We start from the raw sequence: 26,200 nt of genomic DNA on the forward strand, positions 1-26,200 counted from the left end.
GTCAGGGATGGTGGGAATTGTAGTCCCAAAACATCTGGAGGGCCGAGTTTGGGGGTGCCTGGTTTAAAGTGACTATCTGATACCATAAAAAATGTGAACCAGCATATCAGGTCTAAGAGAACATAAAAGAAATAATTTACCTGGCTCTTGTGCGACTTCGGATTTCGGTTTCACACAGATGATTCTGGATTTCATGGGTGCTGCCTGCTGTGGCTCCTGGCGCTCTTTCTGTATGTCAGTTATTAAATGTCATTTTAGACCATCAACTAGACGTTGGAATGTTCAGAACAAACAAAAAACGGCTTAATAGGAACACAAGAAGCTGCCTTATACCAAGTCTGGCCACTGTTCCCCCTAGCTCCCATCAGATGTCAAAGAGATAAACAACTACCTAATTGATGCTTTTGAATTATGGTGTGGAGGAGACTCTTGAGAGTCCCATGGACTGCAAGAAGATCAAACGCATCCATTCTTAAGGAAATCAGCCCCGAGTGCTCACTGGAAGGACAGATCGTGAAGCTGAGGCTCCAATACTTTGGCCACCTCATGAGAAGAGAAGACTCCCTGGAAAAGACCCTGATGTTGGGAAAGATGGAGGGCACAAGGAGAAGGGGACGACAGAGGACGAGATGGTTGGACAGTGTTCTCGAAGCTACCAGCATGAGCTTGACCAAACTGTGGGAAGCAGTGGAAGACAGGAGTGCCTGGCGTTTAGTCGGACACGACTAGATGACTAAACAACAAACATATAGAAGACATCTGAAGGCAGCCCTGTTCAGGGCAGTTTTTAATGTGTGACATTTTAATGTATTTTTCCTCTTTGTTGGAAGCCGCCCAGAGTGGCTGGGGAAACCCAGCCAGATGGGCGGGGTACAAATAATAAATTACTACTACTACTACTACTACTACTACTACTACTACTACTACTAGCTCAGTATTGTCTACACGGACTGGCAGCCACCTTCCAGGGTTTCAGCAAGGGAATCTTTCTCAGCCCTTCTTGTAGATGCCACTGGAGTTTGAACCAGGGACCTTCTGATTGCAGATGTTCTACCACTGAGCTACAGCTGCCCCCCTTTTTTAAAAGCTCATTTAAGAAAAAAAGGTGCATTAACTATGCATTTATCTTTTCTTAGAAAAGTGTGGATTGTAATGCATGTCCATCTTTTCAGATAAGACTACAATCAATCAGTAAAATTGAGCTGATTAGATTTGATTGTCCGTGGTTGTCAAACGTGCTAGCTGGGACAGAGGAAGGCACCGATGGTGTGGACTTAATTCAACAAGAAGGCAGGCATCATTCCATACCCTCCAACATTTCTCCGATGAAAACAGAGGCATCCCATTCTATAACGATAATTTTACTATATACAACCCCACACATCTTACTGGGTTGCCCCAGCCACTCTGGGCAGCTTTCAACAAATATAAAAACATAATTATGCATTAAACATTAAAAACCCCCTTCCCTATACAGGATTGCCTTCAGATGGCTCAGGAGAACGGCATATCCTCCAACGAAATAGGGACATCCTAAGGAAAAGTGGGAGGGACGTGGGTGGCACTGTGGGTTAAACCACAGAGCCTCGGACTTGCCGATCAGAAGGCCGGCGGTTCGAATCCCCACTACGGGGTGAGCTCCCGTTGCTCGGTCCCTGCTCCTGCCAACCTAGCAGTTCGAAAGCACATCAAAGTGCAAGTAGATAAATAGGCCTTGGTGTGACCTTGGTGTGACCAGTCACAGGGTAGTTGTTGAGATTAAATGAGGACAACCACACATGCCACTTTGAGCTCCTTGAAGAAGAAGGTCCCCCTAGCGAATGCTGATGTTGTAGCCTTAATTTTGTATCTTGAGCAGGCTGGGTCCCGTGCATCTCAGAATTAAGAGGAGGGCTCCCAGTGCCAATGGTAACTAATCAATGAATACAAAGAGAACCTCCCCACGTGATGCTGATACAAAAACCTCACACATGTACAAGAACTAAAGTTTACAACCCTACTCTCCCTCCCAGCTCTCTTCTTCCCGAACTTTATTCTGTGTACAACTTCAAAGTCTCACATTGAATATAACTGATCCGTAGAAAAGACTTCGTGATCTGAAAATAGAGATGATGTATGCACTTTTGTAACCCCCAAGAAATCTTTAATAAAAAGCAATTTAAAAAGTAAGAGGAGACACTAAGTGTCCCTATTTTCCAGGGACGTCCCTGATTTAGGTTTCTGATTTGATCCTGGAATGTCCCACTTTTCCTTAAAGATAAAGGGACCCCTGACCATTAGGTCCAGTCGTGGCCGACTCTTGGGTTGTGGTTCTCATCTCGCTTTATTGGCCGAGGGAGCCGGCGTACAGCTTCCGGGTCATGTGGCCAGCATGACTAAGCTGCTTCTGGCGAACCAGAGCAGCGCACAGAAACGCCGTTTACCTTCCCGCTGGAGCGGTACCTATTTATCTACTTGCACTTTGGCGTGCTTTTGAACTGCTAGGTTGGCAGGAGCAGGGACTGAGCAACGGGAGCTCACCCCGTGGCGGGGATTCAAACCGCCGACCTTCTGATCGGCAAGTCCTAGGCTCTGTGGTATAGACCACAGCGCCACCCACGTCCCTCAAAGGAAAACTAATAACTAATAAACAGGAAAACTAATAAAGAACAACTGAAGCTAGCCCCACCTTACATTGGGTGACATTAACACAATCCAAACAGTCTACGTGTTTCGTTTGCAAAAATGCACACACAAACCCACAACTTATTTAGGTACAGTAAGCCTGCAACTTACATGGGGGTTATGTTCTGGGGATTGCACATAAAGAGAAATTAATGTATAGTCAAAACTATACAAGGTTCAAGGGTGGGATTGCCTCAATTTCCCCCTCGAACCCTGCAACCTTTCTGCCCCTTTTAACTTTTGTTGTCCATGCGTGTTAGATGCGTGCAGGTTGCAGGTTTACTTCCTGGTCTACTAAAGATGCATTACCTGGGATGTGCCATCCAAGTGCGGTACCAAATTGCTATCTCCCTGCGCTGTTGGAGAGACTGGTCGATCCAGCTCAGCCATGGTCATTGGCCCACAAGTAGCAGCAGCGCCTCCAATAACTTCTCCTGAGAGATTTAAACCAGATTTAAAGCACATAGCAAAGCTAAAATTAAAAACAAAACAATACATTACTCCAAAAACAACCCTAATGAATCAAAGCGAGAGGGACTGCCATCCTCCCAAGCACCTGGGATTCTCTTGGCTGCGAAGGTGCTATTTAGACTCATTTGTAGGCTACCCTCAAAAGAAAAAAAAGCAATTCTCTTGCCTACTCATCATACTCTGAGCACAACTCCCATGTCAAAAAGTCGGGGGCTCTTTGTACTTCTCTGCGTGCGTACTGGTGATTTTTTTCTGGAACAACCTTTGCCAAGAGCCTGAGAAAGCTTTGAAACGGAGAAATCCTCAGCTTGTTCTCATTGGCATCACAAAAAGGTTTTAGCCATAAATCTCTTAAGATCACCCTTTTGAAATTTTTGTGTGCTGGAAAAAAGAAAACCACAGCGAATGTTTTTGAAGAGGGTTGGCACAGACAAAATGAGGCCAATCTTTTAACTGGAGATGGGAGTGTTACGTTTGCTATAACTGTGGATAACGCTGGTACCAACCAGGTTCCCTGCTTGACTAAAGATTTTGAACTAGTGGCTTTAATCCAGTTAGCTTAAGAGTCCTGGTTAAGTAAGGAATCCATCTAGCTCAAAACTGTGGTTGATGCTGGTGCTGATGTATTGCTGAATCACAGCTTAGGGGGAATTTGTGTTGGAGACAGGGGAATGCAGCATTCAATCACATGGTTAAGAGACTAGCCCTGTTGCATCAGCACTGGCCCAGACTGACTTTGTGGAATAATTTATTTTTAAGCAGAGCAGACATTAATGCACAACCTCAGAGCTGCTAAGAATCCAAGCACATGCATTTATGAGCTTTCCAAGCAGAGAGGTACATTATAAAGGTTTGCAGCACAGAGAGAAAGTCATTTTATTATGTGAACAAGCAAAATAACCCAGCACACTCTAATTAAAAACAGAGTAATTTGCCGCAAGATCCACAACACATTTGCAGACTCTCTGAAAGGAACAGTATAACCTGTTGCAGCATCAACAGCACTGAGCCGACTGCGCTTCAACTCAGAGCTGAAATTTTTATAGCTAAGCCATTAGCTACAGAAAACACTGATTTATACTGGAAATGTTGATAGCGCCACAATGATCACTTGGCAGCTCAAGCAGACATGACCAGCTCATAAACTCTTGGAACCACTCACTGAATTTATGACATACAAAGCGAAGGCAGCTCACAAGACTGAAGACATGCTATAGGCCATGAGCCCTGGAATGCTGTACTGTATCAGTTGTCACGTGATTATTCCCCCCCCCCCCAAATATCCAAACCGAACCCCCACTTTTAAGCAGAAAGATTAGCATAATATGTACTTCTTCAATACGCACACAAGGTCAGACTCTGGAAATATGTAATATTTTATAAGAAGATGATGTAATGGGCTATTTGATTGTTAAACTTCTAAATTATAACACAGGAACAAGACTGAAATAAAAAACAGCACTTAACCATAACTGTTGATGGATTGATGCATAGTCTCATGCTGCACCTTATACATATAATTTTTAAAAAAGGAATTAGCCTCAAAAGTGGCAGCCATTCAAAAAATAATTACCAAGAATTTTAGTTTTTCCTGGAAAAGACTCTTCTGTGTTGAATGCGCTATTCTAACTGAGCTGTGTTTTTCCCTGCTTTTGCAAAATAAAAGCGCTACTCATGGAGAAGTTAGAGGTTTTCCTACCAGGTTGTTTTCTGGAAGTGGTTAACAAAGAGATCAACATAGGAAGGTGCTTTATATATAGCCAGACAATCCTGGAAAAATGTGAAAAGTGGGGTGCCACAGGGTTCTGTCCTGGGCCCATTGTTGTTCAAAGTCTTTATAAATGATATGGACAAAGGAATTAAGGGGATGCTCATCAAATTTGCAGATGACACCAAACTCGGAGGGGTAGCTAATGCCACAGAAGAAAGAATCGGGATTCAAAACAACAGATTGAAGAACTTGGCACAAACTAACAAAATGCATTTCAATAGGGACAAATATAAGGTTCTGCACTCAGGAAGAATCAGATGCATAAATACAGTGGTACCTTGGGTTAAGTACTTAATTCGTTCCGGAGGTCCGTTCTTAACCTGAAACTGTTCTTAACCTGAAGCACCACTTTAGCTAACGGGGCCTCCTGCTGCCGCCGCGCCGCTGGAGCATGATTTCTGTTCTCATCCTGAAGCAAAGTTCTTAACCCGAGGTACTATTTCTGGGTTAGTGGAGTCTGTAACCTGAAGCCTATGTAACCCAAGGTACCACTGTATAAGACCAGGGACACCTGGTTTACTAGCAGTACTTGCGAAAAGGATCGAAGGGTCTTGGTGGACCACAAGCTTAACATGAGTCAACCGTGTGATGCAGCAGCAAAAAATGCTAGCGCTATTCTAGGCTGCATCAACAGAAGTATAGTGTGCAGATCAAGGGAAGTAATAGTTACCACTTTATTCTGCCTTGGTCAGACCACACTTGGAATACAGTGTCCAGTTTGGGGCACAACAATTTAAGAAAGATGTTGACAAGCTGGAACATGTGCTGAGGAGGGCAGCCAAGATGATCAAGGGTCTGGAAACCAAGCCTTATGAGGAGTGGTTGAAGGAGTTGGGCATATTTAGCTTGGAAAAGAAGGGACTGAGAGGAGATATGCATTACACTGCTAACCAGTAGCAGGGGACATTTTCAAGCAAATTCTGTACTCTATTTAGGAAACCCACAGAAAAAAAATATATTTTAAAACTTGTACCTGCAACCCTGTCATATTGTCCCGGAGATGTTGCGCGCTGAGGTGGCTTTTTAGAAACCCGGCCGCTAGGCTGGTCCATGTAAACGCCACGTCCCATCAAGATGCTTTCTGCAGCTTCCGTCAGCTTTGGCCGCTGCCCCTCGCTCAGTTCCCCAGCACTGTCACTTGTGTTCTGGAGTAAAAGGGAGAGAAACAGAGGGGAGAGAAGGGAGGGGCAATATTCAATCATCCAGAGTACTATGAGGCAGATTTCCTCCCCACACAGAGTGGAGCATGGGATCACAGGTGTGATCTGTTCTGTTTTGAGAAATGAACATACCTCACTCCGACAGATCTCTTCCTGGGAAGCAAGGGGTGCTTGGTTCAGTCTTGAGAAAAGGGAGAGCACTGGGTCCTTGTGGTATCCTCTGTGAGGTCTCTGTAACACTTGTCCTTCGCTTGGAGGATCAAAATCCTGAAAGATGAACAACGGCATACTTTTAAAAAAATAAATGCATAAAATACAGTCAGACCTCGGCTCCCAAACACCAAAATCCCGTAAGTAAATGTTGCGGTTTTCGAATGTTTTTGGGAACCCAAACGTCCAATGCGACTTCCACCTGAGTGCAGGAAGCTCTTGCAACCAATCGGAAGCTGCGCCTTGGTTGTCACACGTTTCAGAAGCCGAATGGGCTTCCGGAATGGATGTTTGTAAACCAAGGTTGGACTGTAAAAGAATTCATTACTGAGCTCAGTCACTCTTCTGAAGCCTTGGGAGACTCTTTCAGTGACACAGCAGCTTAGTGCATAGGGGCACTAACACACTCTGTGCTGCTGCAATTATCATCATCATCATTATTAAAGGTAAAGGTACCCCTGCCCGTATGGGCCAGTCTTGACAGACTCTAGGGTTGTGCGCCCATCTCACTCAAAGAGGCTAGCGCTGTCCGAAGACACTTCCGGGTCACGTGGCCAGCATGACAAACTGCATCTGGCGAGCCAGCCCAGCACACGGAAACGCCGTTTACCTTCCCGCTAGTAAGCGGTCCCTATTTATCTACTTGCACCCGAGAGTGCTTTCGAACTGCTAGGTTGGCAGGCGCTGGGACCGAACAACGGGAGCGCACCCCGCTGCGGGGGATTCGAACTGCCGACCTTTCGATTGGCAAGCCCTAGGCGCTGAGGCTTTTACCCACAGCGCCACCCACGTGTCTCAACAAGGTAAAGGTAAAGGTACCCCTGCCCGTACGGACCAGTCTTGACAGACTCTAGGGTTGTGCGCCCATCTCACTTAAGAGGCCGGGGGCCAGCGCTGTCCGGAGACACTTCCGGGTCATGTGGCCAGCGTGACATTGCTGCTCTGGCGAGCCAGAGCCGCACACGGAAACGCCGTTTACCTTCCCGCTAGTAAGCGGTCCCTATTTATCTACTTGCACCCGAGAGTGCTTTCGAACTGCTAGGTTGGCAGGCGCTGGGACCGAACAACGGGAGCGCACCCCGCCGCGGGGATTCGAACCGCCGACCTTTCAATCGGCAAGCCCTAGGCACTGAGGCTTTTACCCACAGCGCCACCCGCGTCCCTATCATCACTATCATTATTAGTGTTCCACATATGGTCTAAGGTGATGTACAAAATATCCTGAAGGAGTGTTTCCACCCCCATCGTTCAGCCCGGACACTGAGGTCCAGCACTGAGGGCCTTCTGGCAGTTCCCTCATTGTGAGAAGTGAAGCTACAAGGAAACAGGTAGAGGGCCTTCTCGGTAGTGGTGCCACCCTGTGCAACACCCTCCCATCAGATGTTAAGGAGATGAGTAATTATATAACATTTAGGAAACATCTGAATGCAGCCCTGTATAGGGAAGCTTGTTAAGGTTTAATGTTTTACGACGTTTTTATATATGCTGGAAGCTGCCCAGATTAGCTGGGGCAACCCAGTAAGATGGGAGGGGAACAAACAAACCATTAATTTTTTTCACTGTTTTGTAATAGCTTTTATAAAAGCTATTACAAAACAGTTATAATAATAGTAATAATAATAATAATAACAACAACAACAGGTGAGTTATGCATTGTTTGTGGGCTTCCCATAAGAATCTGTTTGGCCAGTGTGAACAGGAATAATAAGAATAAGAATAAGAATAATATTTATACTCTGCCCATCTGCCCATGGCCTGATCCAGCAGCCAGGCTTTTCTTATGTTCTTTTATGTTCTTATATGATATGGGTGCTAAAGCAATGACCACAAAAAGAAAAGTTCTTCTGTGGTGCCCCCTTGTTTGCAAAACTCTCTGCTCCAAGATGCAGAATCGCCTTTATCTTTGTTTTGTGTTTCACCAGCAATTCACCTTTCTAAGCAAGTTTTTGACCCTGTTGATTCATTGTCTTGCTCTTTGTGCCATTGTTTTTAATTGTGGCAGCCTGTGTTTCAATGATCGCTGTTTGCTCCTCTATTTCTAATCCGCTTTGAGTGGCGGCTGTGTGAATGCAGCGACTCTGCCTCCCCGGCCCCTGTCTTTGCTGCCACTGCAATACTTAGAAGAGAGAATTATGTTTGAACCTGAGTTCATGGCTGGTCTCCCATCAACCCACGAGCAGCAAGCCAGAACAAGACAATGGGAGGAGCAGAGCAGCTGCGTGTGTTTTTTAAAATTATTATTATTATTAATTATTATTATTATTATTATTATTGATGGGAGTACCAACAAACTCACTCACCCAATCACTCTTAGCTTTGGTTTGGCTTAGTGATATGCACAAAACTCAGCCACTGTCTCTGACCAAACCGGCCCATTTGTCTATCTGGACCAGTTAGAGGTGGCTACCTGTGGGGCACCCAGTTTTCTGCCGCTGCCACCCTGTAGACCCCATCAATTTTGGCAGTGTCTAGTTAAATGATTTCATTACCATCTCATGGGCATCATGAAGAGTGCTGGTCATACTGTCACTTAGATTTGGAAGAGACAGTCCTCCTTCTGCAAAAGCTGGAAGGGAAAACATAACAAACATGCACTTACGCACAGCAGGCGAAGACACAAATCCATTCCACTTGCAAAATAACGAAAGAGGAGGTTACAAACAAGGACTGAAACAAGTTTTGGCACAGAGGGTTCTAAGCTTTCAGGTGATAGTGGGGGAGGTTCTCCCTACCTTTCCCCCTCCTGCATTTATTTTCAGGCCACTGTGCAGCTCTTCCGCCCCACGACTTCTCTGCTTTCCTTCAGGTGAGGTCACACCGTAAATGCAATGACATCACAGCATTACACAGCCAATCAGATCTGGTGGCATGTAGGGCTGGGGTGTATCGCAAGCCAAACATCACGGCTTGGCGATACACTGCGATTTTGAAAAAACAAGATGCATTGGTCTCTGTCTGCAAGACACTGGGTGAAACTGCCCCAGCTCTCACCTCGAGAGGTGAAACAGCTTCACCCAGGCTTGCAGGCTGGGACCATGCACCTTGTTTGTGCTGCTCATTTGGGGGGAGGGAATGAACGCTTATACCAAGAACAAACTTAGTTGGTCTCTAAGGTGCTGCTGGACATTTATTTGTTTTTTTATATATTGCTCCCAGCTGAGACAGCCCCAGCTCTCTTGCCGCTTGTGTACGAGCAGGCAGAGCATCAGGGTTCCTTTAACTGCTCACTATGGGGAACGGCAATCACACTCCCCTCACCTGGGCAGTTTCATGGAGCCCCCACACTGCTGCCTGTGGGCTGGGGGCTCCTCTAACTGCTCAACTGAGGCAAGAGCAGCTGCACACTCCTCAGTTGCAGAGGGAGGAGCAAGCTGCTATTGGCTTTCTCTCTCTGCGTCATATGAGGGCAGAGTGGGATGGTGATTCTACACTAGCGATATATCGTTGAGTGGAACGGCCACCACTCTTGACTCCTTCCAGCAGACGCTGCTAGGAGAGGGACCCAGGAGCACTGATGGTTTCACCAGCGATATACCACTGAGTGAAGCTAACATCGGGGTCAGCTCCTCATACCGGTCCTGGGCGATAAACTGATATATTGCCCAGGCCTAGTGGCACGAGAGTGTCACTGATGGCAAACAAGGCAAACTGTTTTGCTCTAGCTCTGAAATAGTCAGTGGAGTGTTGTGGTGTAAGAGAAGAAATAATGCATCCCCATTGCAAAAAGATAATGCTTTGTTTTGCCAAGCTGAAAGAGTTTAATTAATTTAAAGCAGGGGAACATTAAAAAAAGATAGGCTTCCTCTCCCTTGTAGTAAGGTAAAGGGAGCCCTGACCATTAGGTCCAGTCGTGACCGACTCTGGGGTTGTGGCGCTCATCTTGCTTTTTGTTGGCCGAGGGAGCCGGCGTTCAGCTTCCGGGTCATGTGGCCAGCATGACTAAGCTGCTTCTGGCGAACCAGAGCAGCGCACTGAAACACCATTTACCTTCCCGCCAGAACCGTACCTATTTATCTACTTGCACTTTGACGTGATTTTGAACTGCTAGGTTGGCAGGAGCAGGGACTGAGTAACGGGAGCTCACCCCGTTGCGGGGATTCGAACTGCCGACCTTCTGATCAGCAAGTCCTAGGCTCTGTGGTTTAACCCACAGCGCCACCTGTGTCCCCTCCCTTGTAGTAGTCCAGAATTCTACCACCTCCGCTACCGCTTGATGTGACCTCCAGAAAAAAAACACGAGTTGCTGATTATAGGAACAAAGGAAACTGCTGGCTCCCAAATCAGACCAATGATGCACCTAACTCAGTATTGTTTGAACTCACTGGCAGAGGATGGAACTTGGGACATTTCTGCCTGCAAATCAGATTCCCTGCCACTGAGCTATGGGCCCTTCCACATGTTCCATAAATCTTGCAAGGTCACCCTCGGAGCTCTCACACTATTAAGAGGGGATGTATTCGGTCTTGGAACAATTAGAAAATCAAAAACAAAATGCTAAAGGAAAACAAAGAGCTGGAAATAGCCTCACCTTTTGCAGCCAGCAGCTGTCCGTAACTGTACAGAATTTCTCCTTCTGAGATTGGCCTTCCCGTAGTCTCAGTTTCCGTGGCGGTCAGACTGCTCTCCTCTGTGGAAAGGCCAGAACTGGGGGTGTGCAGGGAAGGGGATGGAGCCCTGGGCTCCTGCGGGGGCCGTTCGTGGGGCTCAGCTGGCTCAGGAGCTGGCAAGACCAAAGTGTCCGGCTCTTCGTGTTTGGCCACAGACATTATGCTAAAAATGACAAATAATAATAATAATCAAGAGCACCATCAAAAACTGATGTCACACATTGCTAACATTGCTTAAACCTTCTCCAGTTTGTCAAAAATGTATTTTCTGTCTTTAATTTTACTTGTCCACAAAATGGTGGTTTTTTTTAATGATCACACTTGTTTGGGCGACGTTAGAGCATAATCTGTTAGGATATTGATGTTCCGTTCCACCTAAACAGATATGTGGACCTGTTGTATGTCGCATGTCTGTTTACATTCCAGCACAGCTTGCTGGGAACTTCCGTTTGTGTATAGCCTTTGCCTTATGCTTCTTGCTCTTAGACATGAAGGAGAGCTGACATGTTTTCTTTGCATTGATCTATGCTGAATAAACTGCTTGTAAATATGCTTTACATATGCCTCTGTCTGCCCTTCCGTCGCAAAGAGTTAATTACTCTGCTGATTAGAGCATGCTCCAGCTTCTGAAGAGTACTGAAGCTGCGGGTCGCTGTTTGATGCTGTTCCAAGGACCAGAGATTGCCCGGCTACTGGCCAGTGGGCCGGAGCCAGCTGGGGGCCTGCAAATTGCCCCCGTTTCCTTGGATGCATCCCAACATAATCAACAAAACTGAAAAACGGTTTGCTATAAAATGATGCACAACCCACAGACACTCTGGCTGGTTTGGGGCAACTCATCTCAGCTCTCTCCCTTCTGCTTCCTTGCCAACCGTACCTGTACCCTCTAAATAACAACTACTCATCATGCCCACTTCAGGTAATAGTGCCAAGAGGACAACTCCTTCCTTGGCAAAAAAACCTAGCTAGCTAGCCTCACAGTGCACTGCTTTATGGGTGAATCACTGTTAAAGTAACCCGGAAACTGCAATTAATCCAGAATGCGGCAACTAGACTGGTGACTGGGAGTGGCCGCCAAGACCACATAAAACCAGTCCTGAGAGATCTGCATTGGCTCCCAGTATGTTTCTGAGCACAATTCAAATTGTCGGTGCTGACCTTTAAAGCCCTAAACGGCCTTGGTCCTGTATACCTGAAGGAGCGTCTCCACCTCCATCGTTCAGCCCAGACACTGAGGTCCAGCTCTGAGGGCCTTCTGGTGGTTCCCTCATTGCGAGAAGTGAGATTACAGGGAACCAGACACAGGGCCTTCTCGGTAGTGGCGCCCTCCCTGTGGAACTCCCTCCCAACAGAAGTCAAGGAAATAAGCAACTATCCTAACTTTAAAAGACATCTGAAGGCAGCCCTGTTTAGGGAAGTTTTTAATGTTTAATGCTGTATTATGTTTTTAATATTCAATTGGGAGCCGCCCAGAGTGGCTGGGGAAACTCAGCCAGATGGGCGGGGTATAAATAATAAATTATTATATATTATTATTATTATTATTATTATTATTATTATTATTATTATTATTATTATTACGTTCCAATATTTCACTGACTGTTTCTTGATAGACTCTCTTTTTTACTGATACGTTTCATTTTTATATAAGAATTTAATATTAATAATAGTAACCTTTGTTCATCAACTTTCTGCAAAAGGCGACTCAAAATAGGACTTCTAGAGCCATAAAACGCACAAGGCTGACAAACATTTATAAGCAAATGCAGTGGTAAAAAGGATGGAACCTAAACTGCCCAGGTGTGCACCACAAAAAGGCCTCTGAATGCCAGTTGCTGGGTATCACTAGCAGATCAGGTCCTGTTTGCGAGTTCCCAGCTGGGACCTGGCTGGCCACTGTGAGAACAGGATGCTGGACGAAATGGGCCATTGGTCTCATCCAGCAAGCTCTTCTTATGTTGTTAATCAACCCAAGGCCAGGGGAAACAAGAGTGTCTGAAAGTTGGCTGTGATGGCTCCAGCAGTGTTAAAATGTTGTAGTTATAGATTCTTCTTTTTTAGCAATCTTATTGCGTTTTATGTAAACCACTACGGGATTTTGCATATTAAGTTGAATATAAATATTAGTAATAAATCAGTACTTCTCTTTATTGTTGCAGCTAAGAAGTTTGCAAGAGGAAGATTAGGAGGTGATTTTTTGTCAAGACTCACAGAGCTGCGGGGCGATAGCTCCCTTCTTCTTCACTCTGAAGGCTGGGCTTCTCTTCTTCCAGGGGAAGTTCTGCATCTCCCCAGGGGTTCGGAGGAGTCTGCCTTTCCACCACTCCTCTGCCTGGGACATGCTCGGATACAGGAGGGCTAGGCGTGGCTACTCTGGGCGGTGAAGCCACAGGGGTGACCACAGGGGTAGCCACTGGGCTGATGGCTGCTCCAGCCTTGGATCCTACAAAAAGAAGGGATAAAGAAATGCCAAGCCAAGCTATGTTGCTACAGCAAAGGAATGTATGATTCTTGCCTGCAAACATTTCGCTTGCTGCATGGAGCAAATATACACTCGACAGTCCAGATTGGTCAAGAACAAACTAATTTCTTTCTGTTTCTATTCCCGATTGCTTTGAAGTTCTGAAAGTTCCCCGAGTATGTTTCCAAAGTATGCCGAATCTGATTTCTGTTTTTGATGGAATTACAAACTTGGGGGATCAGGGAAATGCTGTGGACATGATGTATCTCGATTTCAGTAAGGCTTTGACAATGTCCCCCATGATATGCTCGAGAGCAAGCTGGTAAAATGTGGGCTGAACATTTTCCGACTCTAAGATTCAATGATTCTACAATTCTATGATTGATCCCTTCCCCAAACACAGAAGAATTACTAGAATAATTTTGATAGTTCATAGCAGAAGAGGCTTGTGTTGTTGTTTTGGAGGGTGGGGTGATGACAACACAACTCCCAATATGCCAATCAATCAAGAAAACTCTTTCTGGACACTTAAAATACACCATGCTTGAAAACAAAGCTGATGAGTGTAATTAATTTAGCAACTTTTCTAATCTGATAACCTGTTTTGATACCTGCTGCTGTTAGCTGCCTCAGATCAGTATTTCCATCAATTTCAGTTACAGACAGAGAGGACTCTGGGGTTTTTACTGGAGACGGTTCTTTTGGAGGAGGAGGGGACGGAGGAGGTGTGGCCTCAGGTGTGGCGAGTGGAGTAGACAGTATCGTTTCCTGGAAAAAACACACAAAGGCGATTGAAAGAAAGTAGTTAAGCTGTTACAAAATATTCCCTCCACTTTATTTTAAATAATCAAATCTGGCTGGAAGAGAGCCAGGAATTCAAAGCTTACAGGACGTAGGATTTCTGCGACAGTGCACAGTTCAAGGGGAAGTGAGATGGAATATTGATTGGACTTAGTCTAGCTTGCAAATGTTTCTGAATCTCAAGAAAACCCACAAGCAATAAATAAAGGACACATGCTTATTCTTATGGTTAATAAAAGCTTACCCTTTAGAATCAAAACATAAATGGAGCATAAATGGTACTGGGCTACATTTACAATTTGCAGCAGCTGCATGCAGAATGTGTATGGGTTAGCCTTCAAGCAATGCCAAGTATTTTCAGTCTGGGCTGAAATGCTATTTTGGGTGAATGCTATTTATTTTTTTCAGGAGAAGGAGCAGTTTCAGGACAAACTGCAAGAAGTCTGAAATTCTGGGTTTTTAAACAACAGTGGACCGAGGGCCCTATATTTAGCAATTTAGCTGTTAACTAGTTGCCTATAGACCCACCTTGCAGCAAGTCCACTTGCCCAGACAACAATTTCTTCTGGTCAAACAAATGACCAAACTTGTTGCTGAAGTCACTGTCTGATATAGGGAGTGTGCACCCTGGCCCTGGAGCACACACCAGTAATGAAAAGAGTGACTCTGGGAATGTGGAGAGTATATTTCTGGCTCATTTAGTTCCTAGCCAAAAGAGAATTGCAGCGTCCAGGTCAGGAGATGTAACTTCCAGGCTCGTTTCAGTGCTGGCAACAGATTCAGAAGTTGCACACCATCTTTGCCAAATAGGGGCAGGAAGACCAGAAAGCCTCTTATTTCAAACTTTGTGTCCTTGTTGCTTACATGCTGCAAGAAGCAAAATGCCAAGGGTGGTATTCAGCTAAGTTTTACTCAAGAGTAGACCCACTGAAATGAATGAACTTGACTTGGGTCCATTAATTTCATTCGGTCCACTCTGAATAAAACTTAGTTGAATACTATCCAATTACTACAAAATAAATAAATAAATTCCCAATTCTTAATCACAAACAAAAAGAAACAAGTCACCTTTTCTGGCAAGGGTGTTGTGGTTTGAGGAACAACAACAGCAGAGGCTGCCTGCTGGCTTTCGCTGTCACCCAGCATGACGGCAACTGTCTCAGCAAGAGCCTCATTCACAAAATGTCTAATAATGTCCGAATCCACTGGGAGACCGGCATCGACAAACAGCTGAAACCCCCCGGTACCTGCTGCTTCAACTAAAGATAAACCAGAACACAGGCAAGAACCAAATATTAAGGCTTGTATACTATTTTTTTTGGACAAAGTAATAATCATAAATTAGTAAGAATACAAATGGGCACCCAACCACCAAGACCATTCCCACTGTAACTATCCAGCCTCCCAAAATTTCAAGACATCTTGTGATGGTTTGACCCCTTTCTGTTTTAACCGTACAAATTCTACAAACACCTTCCATATCTTCTCAAGATCGTTTCTCCTGCATATTCCCCACCTTACCTTAAAGGCACATGTTAATTTATCATTAATAGCTATATCCCACACCTCTTTATACCATTCTTCCATTTTATATTCTACTTGCCCCTTCCACTTCCTAGCGACAATAATTTGTGCAGCTGTCAATGAATTTGTGAGAAAGTCCTTCATATCCTGTGAACCTTCCACCCCATCGTAATTTTTCTTTTTTTTCTGATGGAATATATTTTATTCATAGCCTTTAAAAGCAACCATGTGAAGCATAGAGATTTCAACCACCTTCCATGCTTTCTTTGCTTTATTTCAGAAAAATTAGAATTAGTTTGGAGTTAATCCAACAACCAATGGGTTATCTACTAACACAAAAATATCCTTGTAGACTATGCATTGGCTGGAACAGTTTCTATGGAGACCATCTTCAACCATAATTTTAGCACCTCCATTATGAACCTCTCACTGCTTTTCGCCTTTCATATTCTGCTTGATGTTCATTATGCTGCTTTAGGAGCAGCACCCATATTGCTACTGAGGCACCAAAAGTCAGGCCAACTTTAACCCAGTTCAGTTTGCTTATATCATCAGGCTGTGCCCTGAATGCAGAACGAGATGGTTCTCGGATCGGGTTCCCAGATAACCGCAAAAACCTCAGCGCAACCTGCAAGGGCGCCGCCATGTTGTTTTGCTTCCTCCTCCTCCACGCAGGTTCCCTCCACCCCATCGTAAATTAAAAATAATGCTAAAGGCTTGTATATTAAGAATCAAGAGTCCTGTTGTCCTTGGGCAGCATGAGCTTCCCCAGCCTCTCTTACCCTCCACCCCCCTTGAAAAATGGATCCAGAGGGTCGGGGGGGGGGAGCAGAGAGAAATCAAGACCCTCTGCATAAACTTTAAGCGGGTTTTCCTGCTTGTGCTAGAGCGATATCTGGATCCAAGGTGAGGTGCTTGTGTGGCAAAAGCAGTCCTTGATTTTCAGATTTCTGGCACGCAGAAAAACTTCCTTTTCTTTAAAAAGTATGCTACTTCAACATAAGGCAAAATCATGTATGATATGGATAGAAGAGAAGGAAGTTATTCTTCCTCTTCTATAATATTTGAACGTGGTGGTCACCCACTGAAACTGATTGGCAGTGCATTCTTTTCTAAAATCAGGAAGTACTTCTTTACAGAATGCCTAACTCACTCACGAAGTACACTACCAAGAGATGTGCTGGCGCCTGGTGGCTTAAGTCAGCCTACCCACAACCTGGTGCACTCCAGATACTTTGAACTTAAAGGTGGCTTTAGGAGGGGGCTCAGACAAACTCAGGAAGAAGCCGTCTCTCTAACAATGACTCTCACCCAGTTTAGCTAAATGGAGACTCCAGGTTCAGGAACAGTATCCTTTAGAATAGCAGTTAGAATCATAGAATCCTAGAGTTGGAAGAGACCACAAGGGCCATCGAGTCCAACCCCCTGCCAAGCAGGAAACACCATCAGAGCACTCCTGACATATGGTTGTCAAGCCTCTGCTTAAAGACCTCCAAAGAAGGAGACTCCACCACACTCCTTGGCAGCAAATTCCACTGTCGAACAGCTCTTACTGTCAGGAAGTTCTTCCTAATGTTTAGCTGGAATCTTCTTTCTTGTAGTTTGGATCCATTGCTCCGTGTCCGCTTCTCTGGAGCAGCAAAAAACAACCTTTCTCCCTCCTCTATGTGACATCCTTTTATATATTTGAACATGGCTATCATATCACCCCTTAACCTCCTCTTCTCCAGGCTAAACATGCCCAGCTCCCTTAGCCGTTCCTCATAAGGCATCGTTTCCAGGCCTTTGACCATTTTGGCTGCCCTCCATCGTTTCCAGGCCTTTGACCATTTTGGTTGTTGGGTGATAACGTCAGTGCCAATCTAGCTTCTGACTATCTCAACAACACATGGAAGTCCCAAAGATATGCTGGTCTACCTAGGCCAAAGATGGCCTTTGGAGGCCACCAGAAGCATTCTGAATCCGACCAGGAAACTAACTATATGTCAGCCAGCAGAGTTCTCTTAGTGCTGGAGCAATATGAACCAACACCGTGCTGCTGCTGTGTTCTTGAAGGAGAACTCCAGGCACAGAGAACACGTTTAGTGGACCCTACAATTCCCACAGGCATTCTTACATTAGTATACATAATAAAAATGCTTTGCTGCGTTGAGTTTATCTGAGGGGTAGGGCAGGGAAATTACTTGAAACCTAAAAAGGGGAGGGAGTGTTAAGGTTGAGAACTGTGTGGGTTATTTTTTTTTTTGACCTGGCCTGAGCAAGTGTCTTTAAACACCTTTCTCGGTTGAGCTAAACGAAAGCAAGGCTCTAATCTCAAATCAGGCTATTAAGAACATTCATTTTCCTTAACGTAGAGAGCCAGTGTGGTGTAGTGGTTAAGAGCGGTAGACTCGTAATCTGGGGAACCGGGTTCGCGTCTCCGCTCCTCCACATGCAGTTGCTGGGTGACCTTGGGCCACTCACACTTCTTTGAAGTCTCTCAGCCCCACTCACCTCACAGGGTGTTTGTTGTGGGGGAGGAAGGGAAAGGAGATTGTTAGCCGCTTTGAGACTCCTGAAGGGGAGTGAAAGGCGGGATATCAAATCCAAACTCTTCTCTTCTTTCTGTAAATACTTCTCTCCATCGGGGGTTGGGGAAGCAACAAAGAGAGAAAAATATTGCAGCTTTTGCTTACCGATGTCTGAGGATATATCTTGGTTGTCCTCGCTCTCTGATGAGCTTATGTTGGGCACTGCTTCTTTCTGGGGTGGAAACATCCTACTGATGATTCGTGCCATTACTTCCTGCTCCACCCTGGTGGAAGAATGATTTCTATATTTAATGCACCTGCCTTTATGCTGTTTATCCCAAATACAGAAGAGCAGAGTTAGAAGCCTTGGCCTGCAGGCTCCCAGCATCCAAATGAGGCAGCCACCTCCCTCTGCCTAATGGAAGGGCTGGCCCTGCTGCAGCCAATGGGAGTTGCAGGTCAACAACATCTGAATGGATGTGGGGGACACCAGCTTAATCCCTTACGTTGTGTGGCTAACAAAAACCAAGGCCAAGTGCGTGTAATGGGGTTTACCCTTTCCTCCCTCCCTCCATCACGGCCTTCACAGCCCAAATGCAAGACCATGAATTTCTAAGAGCAAGGATCGGTTTTGCACAGGTTGCTCTGTAAAACGCCACATACACGGATGGTCCTATAGAGCTAATGACATTCCATCAGCGCATCACCATTGCACAGCGCCTGCTCTGGGAACTCACCAGCCAACCAGCTTGTTTTCCAGGGTCTCCCGTTTTTCTATGATCTCATCCAGAATGTCTGCTGTGGGCTGAGGAGCAGCAGGTGGAAAAGGAGGGCCACTGTATTTTGGAGAAGCGGTTTCTCCTTGTCTGTCGAAATGTAGGACCGGCTCGGAGAATTCCGGGACATCATCGTCTCCTTCGTCCTAATGACAACAAAGGCTAATTTAACACTGCGCAGCCAAGCGGTATTTCAGGACACCTCCATTAGCAATAAATTTCATTGAGTTCAGGGTCCAGCACGCTCGACATTCAGAAATGTTGGCAACAATGCTATGCTTCACAAGAAGTTGTGCAAATTTCAAAAAATGGCATACGGACTTATTCTGCATAGCAAGTCACAACCACAACATTGTAGAGTGGGTCTGGGGACTCTCTAAGTAGCACTGATGGCAAATTTTTAGAACCAGATTCCCCTCCCTGTAAGCTCCATCACATTTCTTAATCCAATTTCCTATTCCCATCAGCTATCAGGTCTTTGCTAATGTTGGTAGCTAAGTGCTCTGCCAATCCCATCAGCTACGTTGACACGGGTCCCTCATGAGCAGGGAAGGCCATACTTTGAAAACAGATATAGCGAAAACAACTTGGAACAGCATGAACCTGATTCAAGAGGGTATTACAAAAGTAGAATATCCATTTACTTATTTATAGTCCAAGATCCATAAAGCTCCTTTAGGCATGGCTAGAAGAATTTTTGACTTCAACCCTTGAGCAGAAGCCCCTTGAAAGCTAAAAGCACCTTAGAAACTCTTTTTGAAAATACTCATTTCAAAAAAAGTGGTTGCCACCTGGCTTTTAATACTCCTGTTCACCAAAACCAACCACCACCACAAGCAAAATCAAGGAACCAAGTCCTCCTGGGCACAGAAAACCAGGCATGTGGTTCTCTGAATCACTGACAAGTATTTCTATCCAAATTTTCTGTTCTAACTATGCTTCATTTACTTTTATTCTTTTTTCCGTCCTTTATCTTGATGCAGAGCCTGCCCTATCCCTCAAGCTCACAGCAGGTAATGTTTTTATACTACCTCTGCATTCACAAGCCCTGAAAGGTAGGGTTTACTAGCATTCCCATTTTGCAGATGAAAAATTGAGATGGTGGGCAACTTGCTCCAGGTCATAAATTACTCCATGTCAGAAGCAGAACTCAAATGCCGGTCTCCCCCTGGCCTTGACCAAGTTCTGCCATCTCAAGCGTTGCTTCTAGAGCAAGCATCTATTCATATGCTGTGTTGGTGCACACTTTACAATTCAACTGGATTTCTGCAACAAATTGTATTCTGCACATTAAAATTTATGTTGCATGTGAATGTTAGAGTTCAAAAAAAGTGTGTGTGTGTGTATTCTACCCAGCAAATTCTACTCAATATCTAATTACTGGACAGCATTTCTCCCCACAGGTTTTGTTTGTGTTTCTATTTCAATGAAACAGTCACTGAAGAATTGAAATATATAACACAGAAGGCTACTACCCTTAGTTTATAATATTTTTCATAAAGAAAAAGTAAGTATTCTGCCAAACACTTTGTGGGCATTTCCTTTGTGTGCATGTGCTCTCAACAAAACTGTTATGAGGCTTTTCTTCTGATGTCTCAAGTATTTCTCCCTTCAAGTATTTATATGCTTTCAGATTAAAGTTAATCCTTCCACATCTTTAGGCTCATCGTTTAGGCAAACCCAAGCCAAACATGTGCTAGAGTTGGAATGTTTTTGTGGTCAAACACTAGGCCAAGACTGCTAAGGATGCAGGATGAAAGCAACGCCTGAGAAAATGGGAAAAAGGACAAGGGGCAGGGAAAAAACCCTGCCTCTTGCTCACATCTAAAAAGAAAAAAATGATGATCCTGGTGTCTTTTATTGCTGCTACATAAGCACAAGCTGGAAATAAATGACCAGGAGGTTTCACTTTACTTATTAAAAAAGAAAGGAAGCATCTCAAAGGAGAAGCATTCTGGCTTCTGACACAGCTACAGCTTAGGTAAATGAGTAGGAAATATTACAACTCCTTCCCAATTAAGAAAATAAATGAAAAAAAGGAAACTGCATGAATTCAACACCGCAGTTATACAAAGCTAATCTCCAATTTTGCATTGCTGAAACTGTTGTCACGACAATGATGATACAAAGTGAAATTGGAGGGCCAATTGGATGATACACAATGAGGTTGGATAGAGAGCATCTGTCATGGATGCTTTAGCTGAGACTCCTGCATTGCAGGGGTTGGACTAGATGACCCTCGGGGTCCCTTCCAACTCTATGAATCCATGAAATACAATTAAGATAGCCTTTTGCATTTATGAATACCAGGATTACAGAAACAGTTTCATTAATCTTAACTCAGGGAACATATTTTGGGTAAAGGAACATGGAAATTCAATGCTACACAGAAGTTAGGGCATTCACTGGATTGTGATTAGTGATGCTTACATCACGTTGTCGACAAAGGTCTGTATAGTTAAAGCTATGGTTTTCCCAGTAGTGATGTATGGAACTGAGAGCTGGACCATAAAGAAGGCTGGTCGCCGAAGAATGGATGGTTTTGAATTATGGTGCTGGAGGAGACTCTTGAGAGTCCCATGGACTGCAAGAAGATCAGACCTATCCATTCTGAAGGAAATCAGCCCTGAGTGCTCACTGTAAGGACAGATCCTGAAGCTGAGGCTGCAATACTTTGGCCACCTCATGAGAAGAGAAGACTCCCTGGAAAAGACCCTGATGTTGGGAAAGATGGAGGGCACAAGGAGAAGGGGACGACAGAGGACGAGATGGTGGGACAGTGTTCTCAAAGCTACCAGCATGAGTTTGACCAAACTGCGGGAGGCAGTGGAAGACAGGAGCACCTGGCATGCTCTGGTCCAGGGGGTCACAAAGAGTCGGACACGACTAAACAACAACAACAAGGGGCTGTGAAAAAGCAGCCAAGAGAGAAGGAAAAACCAGGGACTTGATTGTGCTCAGCATTGGTCGCCTTCTTTACTCTCTCTTTTCACCCTTGATAGCAAACAGAAAGTGGAGGAGCCTATGCCATGCTTAGGGGCTTCCTCTTCCATTCCAGCCCCTCAGAAAGATCTCCAGATGCACAAATTGCTGAATTTCCAACTACTCTGTGGTTTTTTGGTGATGCTTTTAAGCTCCATGTGGTGCAAAATTAAGTATGGTGGTTGCAAGCTGCCTGGTACAAGCAGAGCTTGGTCTTGCTGGGCAGATCCTGTGGATTTGGTTGCACAATACCTTTTGTCAAAGTCTCCTTGGCCTCTAATTTCCTTGTTCCCACCTCAGCCTTAGCAGCAGTTTACACGGAGCGGCAGGCTTTCACAATAAGAGGGAAGCTATACAAAGAAGGAGAGGGACGCGGGTGGCGCTGTGGGTTAAAGCCTCAGCGCCTACGGCTTGCCGATTGAAAGGTCGGCGGTTCGAATCCCCACGGCGGGGTGCGCTCCCGTTGTTCGGTCCCAGCGCCTGCCAACCTAGCAGTTCGAAAGCACTCTCGGGTGCAAGTAGATAAATAGGGACCGCTTACTAGCGGGAAGGTAAACGGCGTTTCCGTGTGCGGCTCTGGCTCGCCAGAGCAGCGATGTCACGCTGGCCACGTGACCCGGAAGTGTCTCCGGACAGCGCTGGCCCCCGGCCTCTTGAGTGAGATGGGCGCACAACCCTAGAGTCTGTCAAGACTGGCCCGTACGGGCAGGGGTACCTTTACCTTTTTATACAAAGAAGATTTGAGGTGAAACTCCAATGAAGCAGTGAAGATATCAATAGGAGCATTGCCACTGGCTGCTATAAATGAGGTCTGATTGTTTCTTTAAGAAGTAATTTTCACGTTAGTGAATTAAACATTCATCAAATCAGCTTACTAAGAAGAATGTCCAGCGGGTAACAATGGTGACCCTTAAAAAATAAATATCACATTTTATCCCCTGCAAAGTGAGAAGCTATTGAAAAACCCACCTGACTGACACCAGTAACATCGATGAAGTCAGCACCAGGAAGTTTCAGTTCTTCGTCCTGGGACAGACTGCTTTCTGCAGTAGCCTAAAAAAATACAGATTAAGTGAACCTTGAGATTTAGTAGAGGAAAAGAATGCAAAAAGCCACAACAAGCTTCTTGCGACACTGAAAGAAAGCAGGAAAGTAGAGTGGGGAGGCTTATATCTTGGGACCAGTCACCACCCACCAATATAAATATGAATGGGTGCAAGAGGAGAGGTGCATTTGGAGTCGCCACCGGGGTGGGAGACAAGCCTGTTTTCCCCAGCACTGGAGACCCCAACCACTAAGAATCAAGCCTTTCTTGGTCATGGAGGATGGAATGTTGGGAACAAGACAAGGCAATCAAGTTTGCATCCTGCCCTTCCTCTATAGAGTTCTCCCATCCCAACAGCCAATGGGACTTAATATTGACTTTAGAGACTTCCAATCAAGCCTTTATCAAAGTGTGTTCTGAGGGACTGGCAGTGAGACAAGTGTCGGCATACAAAAAAGAACCAAATGACAAAGTGCCCTGCAAATGTTCTCAACAACAGCCGTTCCAGACCTTTTTCCTGTGATAATAAACTGATATATTTATGTATCCGAAACTAGCAAGGGTGAATTCAAATACCTGTATCACCTCCTTTGGAAAGGAAATCTGGTTGACGCTGGTGCTGTCGCTTGAAATACTGTCAATGTCAACATTAGGCAGCACCTGGAAAGTAAAAGCCCACAGATTCAATCTAGTTTCCCATCTTCTGAAGTATCAGGAGGACACGAACCAAGCTTCCGATGCAGTCTTTGTCCTCCCTATGCCTTTAAATGCTCAGCCTGTGGCATTCACCTGATTTATTATTTACTCAGTTTCTGGACTGCCCTTCATCAGATTCTGGGGAAACCCAGCCAGATGGGCAGGGTATAAATAATAAAATCATCATCACCATCATCATCATCATCATCATTACTGCTTTAACCTAATTTTTTTAAAGAAAAGGATGGAGCCAAACTACTGGGTGTGTGGAAGTAGTACATATTCCAATATTCTTATTTAAGTTGCTGACCCTCTAGCACAAGGATGGGGAACCTGAGCTCCCCCCGTTGTTGCGGGACTTCCAACTCTCATCAGTCCCAACCAACCATGGTGAATGGTTGGGAAAGATGGGAACTGTGTAGCCTATGCCTGCTGTACCAGTTTCAGTTTGCGGTCATGAGGGCTAGAGCCTTTGATTTGCAAACTGGATTGTCAGGAAACCAACAAGCTCCCAGGTGAAGCTGGGAGGTTCTGCTTGGCTCTTTGAACTTCGTAAATCGCTGACTTTTAAGCTCTGATTTAAACAAAAACGAAAACCCACAATCCATACAAACACACATTTTTCTGACCACGAAATCAAACAGATCTCAAAGCTGAAGTAACGGGACACAGAAGATGGAGGGTTAAATTCATAGAGGCAGCTCTTGCCCTTCTTGTTCCATACCTGGACAGTCAGTTTGGGAGGGTCTTTTTTCTCCGATTTCATCTCTATTATGCCAATGTTGGGCTTCTTTACCTTTGGCTGTGGTTTCAGGGGAGCAGGTGGAACAGAGGATGTCACAGTAAGAGGGTGGAATTTGCCTATGCTTACTCCTGTAGGCTGAGAAGAGATGCTGTTGATTTGTTTTTGACCTAATGTAAGTGCAAAACAAAAGGAAGCAGGTGAGAACCACCTTTAACAAATCCTGAGCCAGAACGCAAATTATACACAAAAGAGAAAACTGAACATGTGTGATGATCTATAAATCCAGCCAGCCAGCCATAGACATCCAAATACACACCCTTCTAGTAACTGCAATGCTGTATTTCATAGAATCATAGAGTTGGAAGAGACCACAAGGGCCATCGAGTCCAACCCCCTGCCAAGCAGGAAACACCATCAGAGCACTCCTGACATATGGTTGTCAAGCCTCTGCTTAAAGACCTCCAAAGAAGGAGACTCCACCACACTCCTTGGCAGCAAATTCCACTGTCGAACAGCTCTTACTGTCAGGAGGTTCTTCCTAATGTTTAGGTGGAATCTTCTTTCTTGTAGTTTGGATCCATTGCTCCGTGTCCGCTTCTCTGGAGCAGCAGAAAACAACCTTTCTCCCTCCTCTATGTGACATCCTTTTATATATTTGAACATGGCTATCATATCACCCCTTAACCTCCTCTTCTCCAGGCTAAACATGCCTAGTTCCCTTAGCCGTTCCTCATAAGGCATCGTTTCCAGGCCTTTGACCATTTTGGTTGCCCTCCTCTGGACACGTTCTAGTTTGTCAGGGTCCTTCTTGAACTATGGTGCCCAGAACTGGACACAGTACTCCAGGTGAGGTCTGACCAGAGCAGAATACAGTGGCACTATTACTTCCCTTGATCTAGATGCTATACTCCTATTGATGCAGCCCAGAATTGCATTGGCTTTTTTAGCTGCCGCGTCACACTGTTGTGATTTCATACCAGACCAACAGTAAACTGCCTGTAACACCTACCCAACCTGCTACTTTCCTCATTTCTGTCATAAAGATCACACACACATATGCATGGGGGGGAAAAGTGTGAAGTTTTACGGGCCGCCTGCTCATTTACTACAGAGCCAAGCTCAATATCCTTGTATTTATTTGCAAAGCCCTGAACCACGATCTGAACCCTTACGTTCCAGCTTGATCTCTGAGATCATCCGTAGGAGCACTGCAGTCATCCCAAGTTGGTGGGGCTCATTTGACACTGACACAAAAACGAGACAGTAGCGTTGTCAGCCCTGTCCTGTGAAATGCCTTGCCTACAGGGATTCGGCAGGCACTTTCTGTCCTAACCTTTCAACATTTGTTGAAAACATTTCTGTGCTGCCAGACATTTCCTGTAACAGTTAGATGATGATCTGTAATCTTAAATATTTATGTGGTTTTTACTGTGTACTGTATATATGTAATTGCTATAAACTGCTTTGATTTTTTAAAAATGAAGTTTCAGAATACAGTGGACCCTTGGGTAACGTAACTTTCGGGTTGTGAACGTGGCAAACCCGGAAGTGTATACTTCCAGGTTTTGCCGTGCGTGCATGTGCAGAAGTGCTCCATTGCGCTGTGCATGCAGAAGCGGTGCCTCTAGATGTGGACTTTTCGGGGTACGTACGAACCGTTGGAACAAATTAAGTTCATATCTGGAGGGTCCACTGTACAACCATTTTTAATAAATAAAAATATAGGCACAGGATGTGGGCGGAGGCATACAAAAGGAATCAGAGACTCCCCCTCTCA

At 45.0% G+C, this 26,200-nt stretch overlaps 1 protein-coding gene across 11 annotated transcripts in view; it reads right to left on the minus strand.

The window, feature by feature from the left end:
- KIAA0586 overlaps nt 1-26,200 on the minus strand; it is a 75,437-nt gene that overhangs the window by 19,151 nt on the left and 30,086 nt on the right. For all 11 annotated transcript variants that reach the window (XM_083433551.1, XM_083433558.1, XM_083433554.1 and 8 more), the window contains exons 19-32: nt 24,403-24,590; nt 23,559-23,642; nt 22,907-22,990; nt 18,917-19,101; nt 18,345-18,463; nt 15,214-15,404; nt 13,956-14,112; nt 13,095-13,326; nt 10,805-11,046; nt 8,766-8,842; nt 6,199-6,333; nt 5,880-6,051; nt 2,974-3,098; nt 141-228 (exon numbers count right to left, since the gene is read on the minus strand). In XM_083433551.1, the coding sequence (XP_083289677.1) occupies nt 141-228; nt 2,974-3,098; nt 5,880-6,051; nt 6,199-6,333; nt 8,766-8,842; nt 10,805-11,046; nt 13,095-13,326; nt 13,956-14,112; nt 15,214-15,404; nt 18,345-18,463; nt 18,917-19,101; nt 22,907-22,990; nt 23,559-23,642; nt 24,403-24,590 (2,079 nt within the window). The remainder of the gene's footprint in view (nt 1-140; nt 229-2,973; nt 3,099-5,879; nt 6,052-6,198; nt 6,334-8,765; nt 8,843-10,804; nt 11,047-13,094; nt 13,327-13,955; nt 14,113-15,213; nt 15,405-18,344; nt 18,464-18,916; nt 19,102-22,906; nt 22,991-23,558; nt 23,643-24,402; nt 24,591-26,200) is intronic.

The sequence above is a fragment of the Podarcis tiliguerta genome (genome assembly GCF_965153285.1).
Source record: "Podarcis tiliguerta genome assembly, chromosome: 1".
Lineage (NCBI taxonomy): Eukaryota > Metazoa > Chordata > Lepidosauria > Squamata > Lacertidae > Podarcis > Podarcis tiliguerta.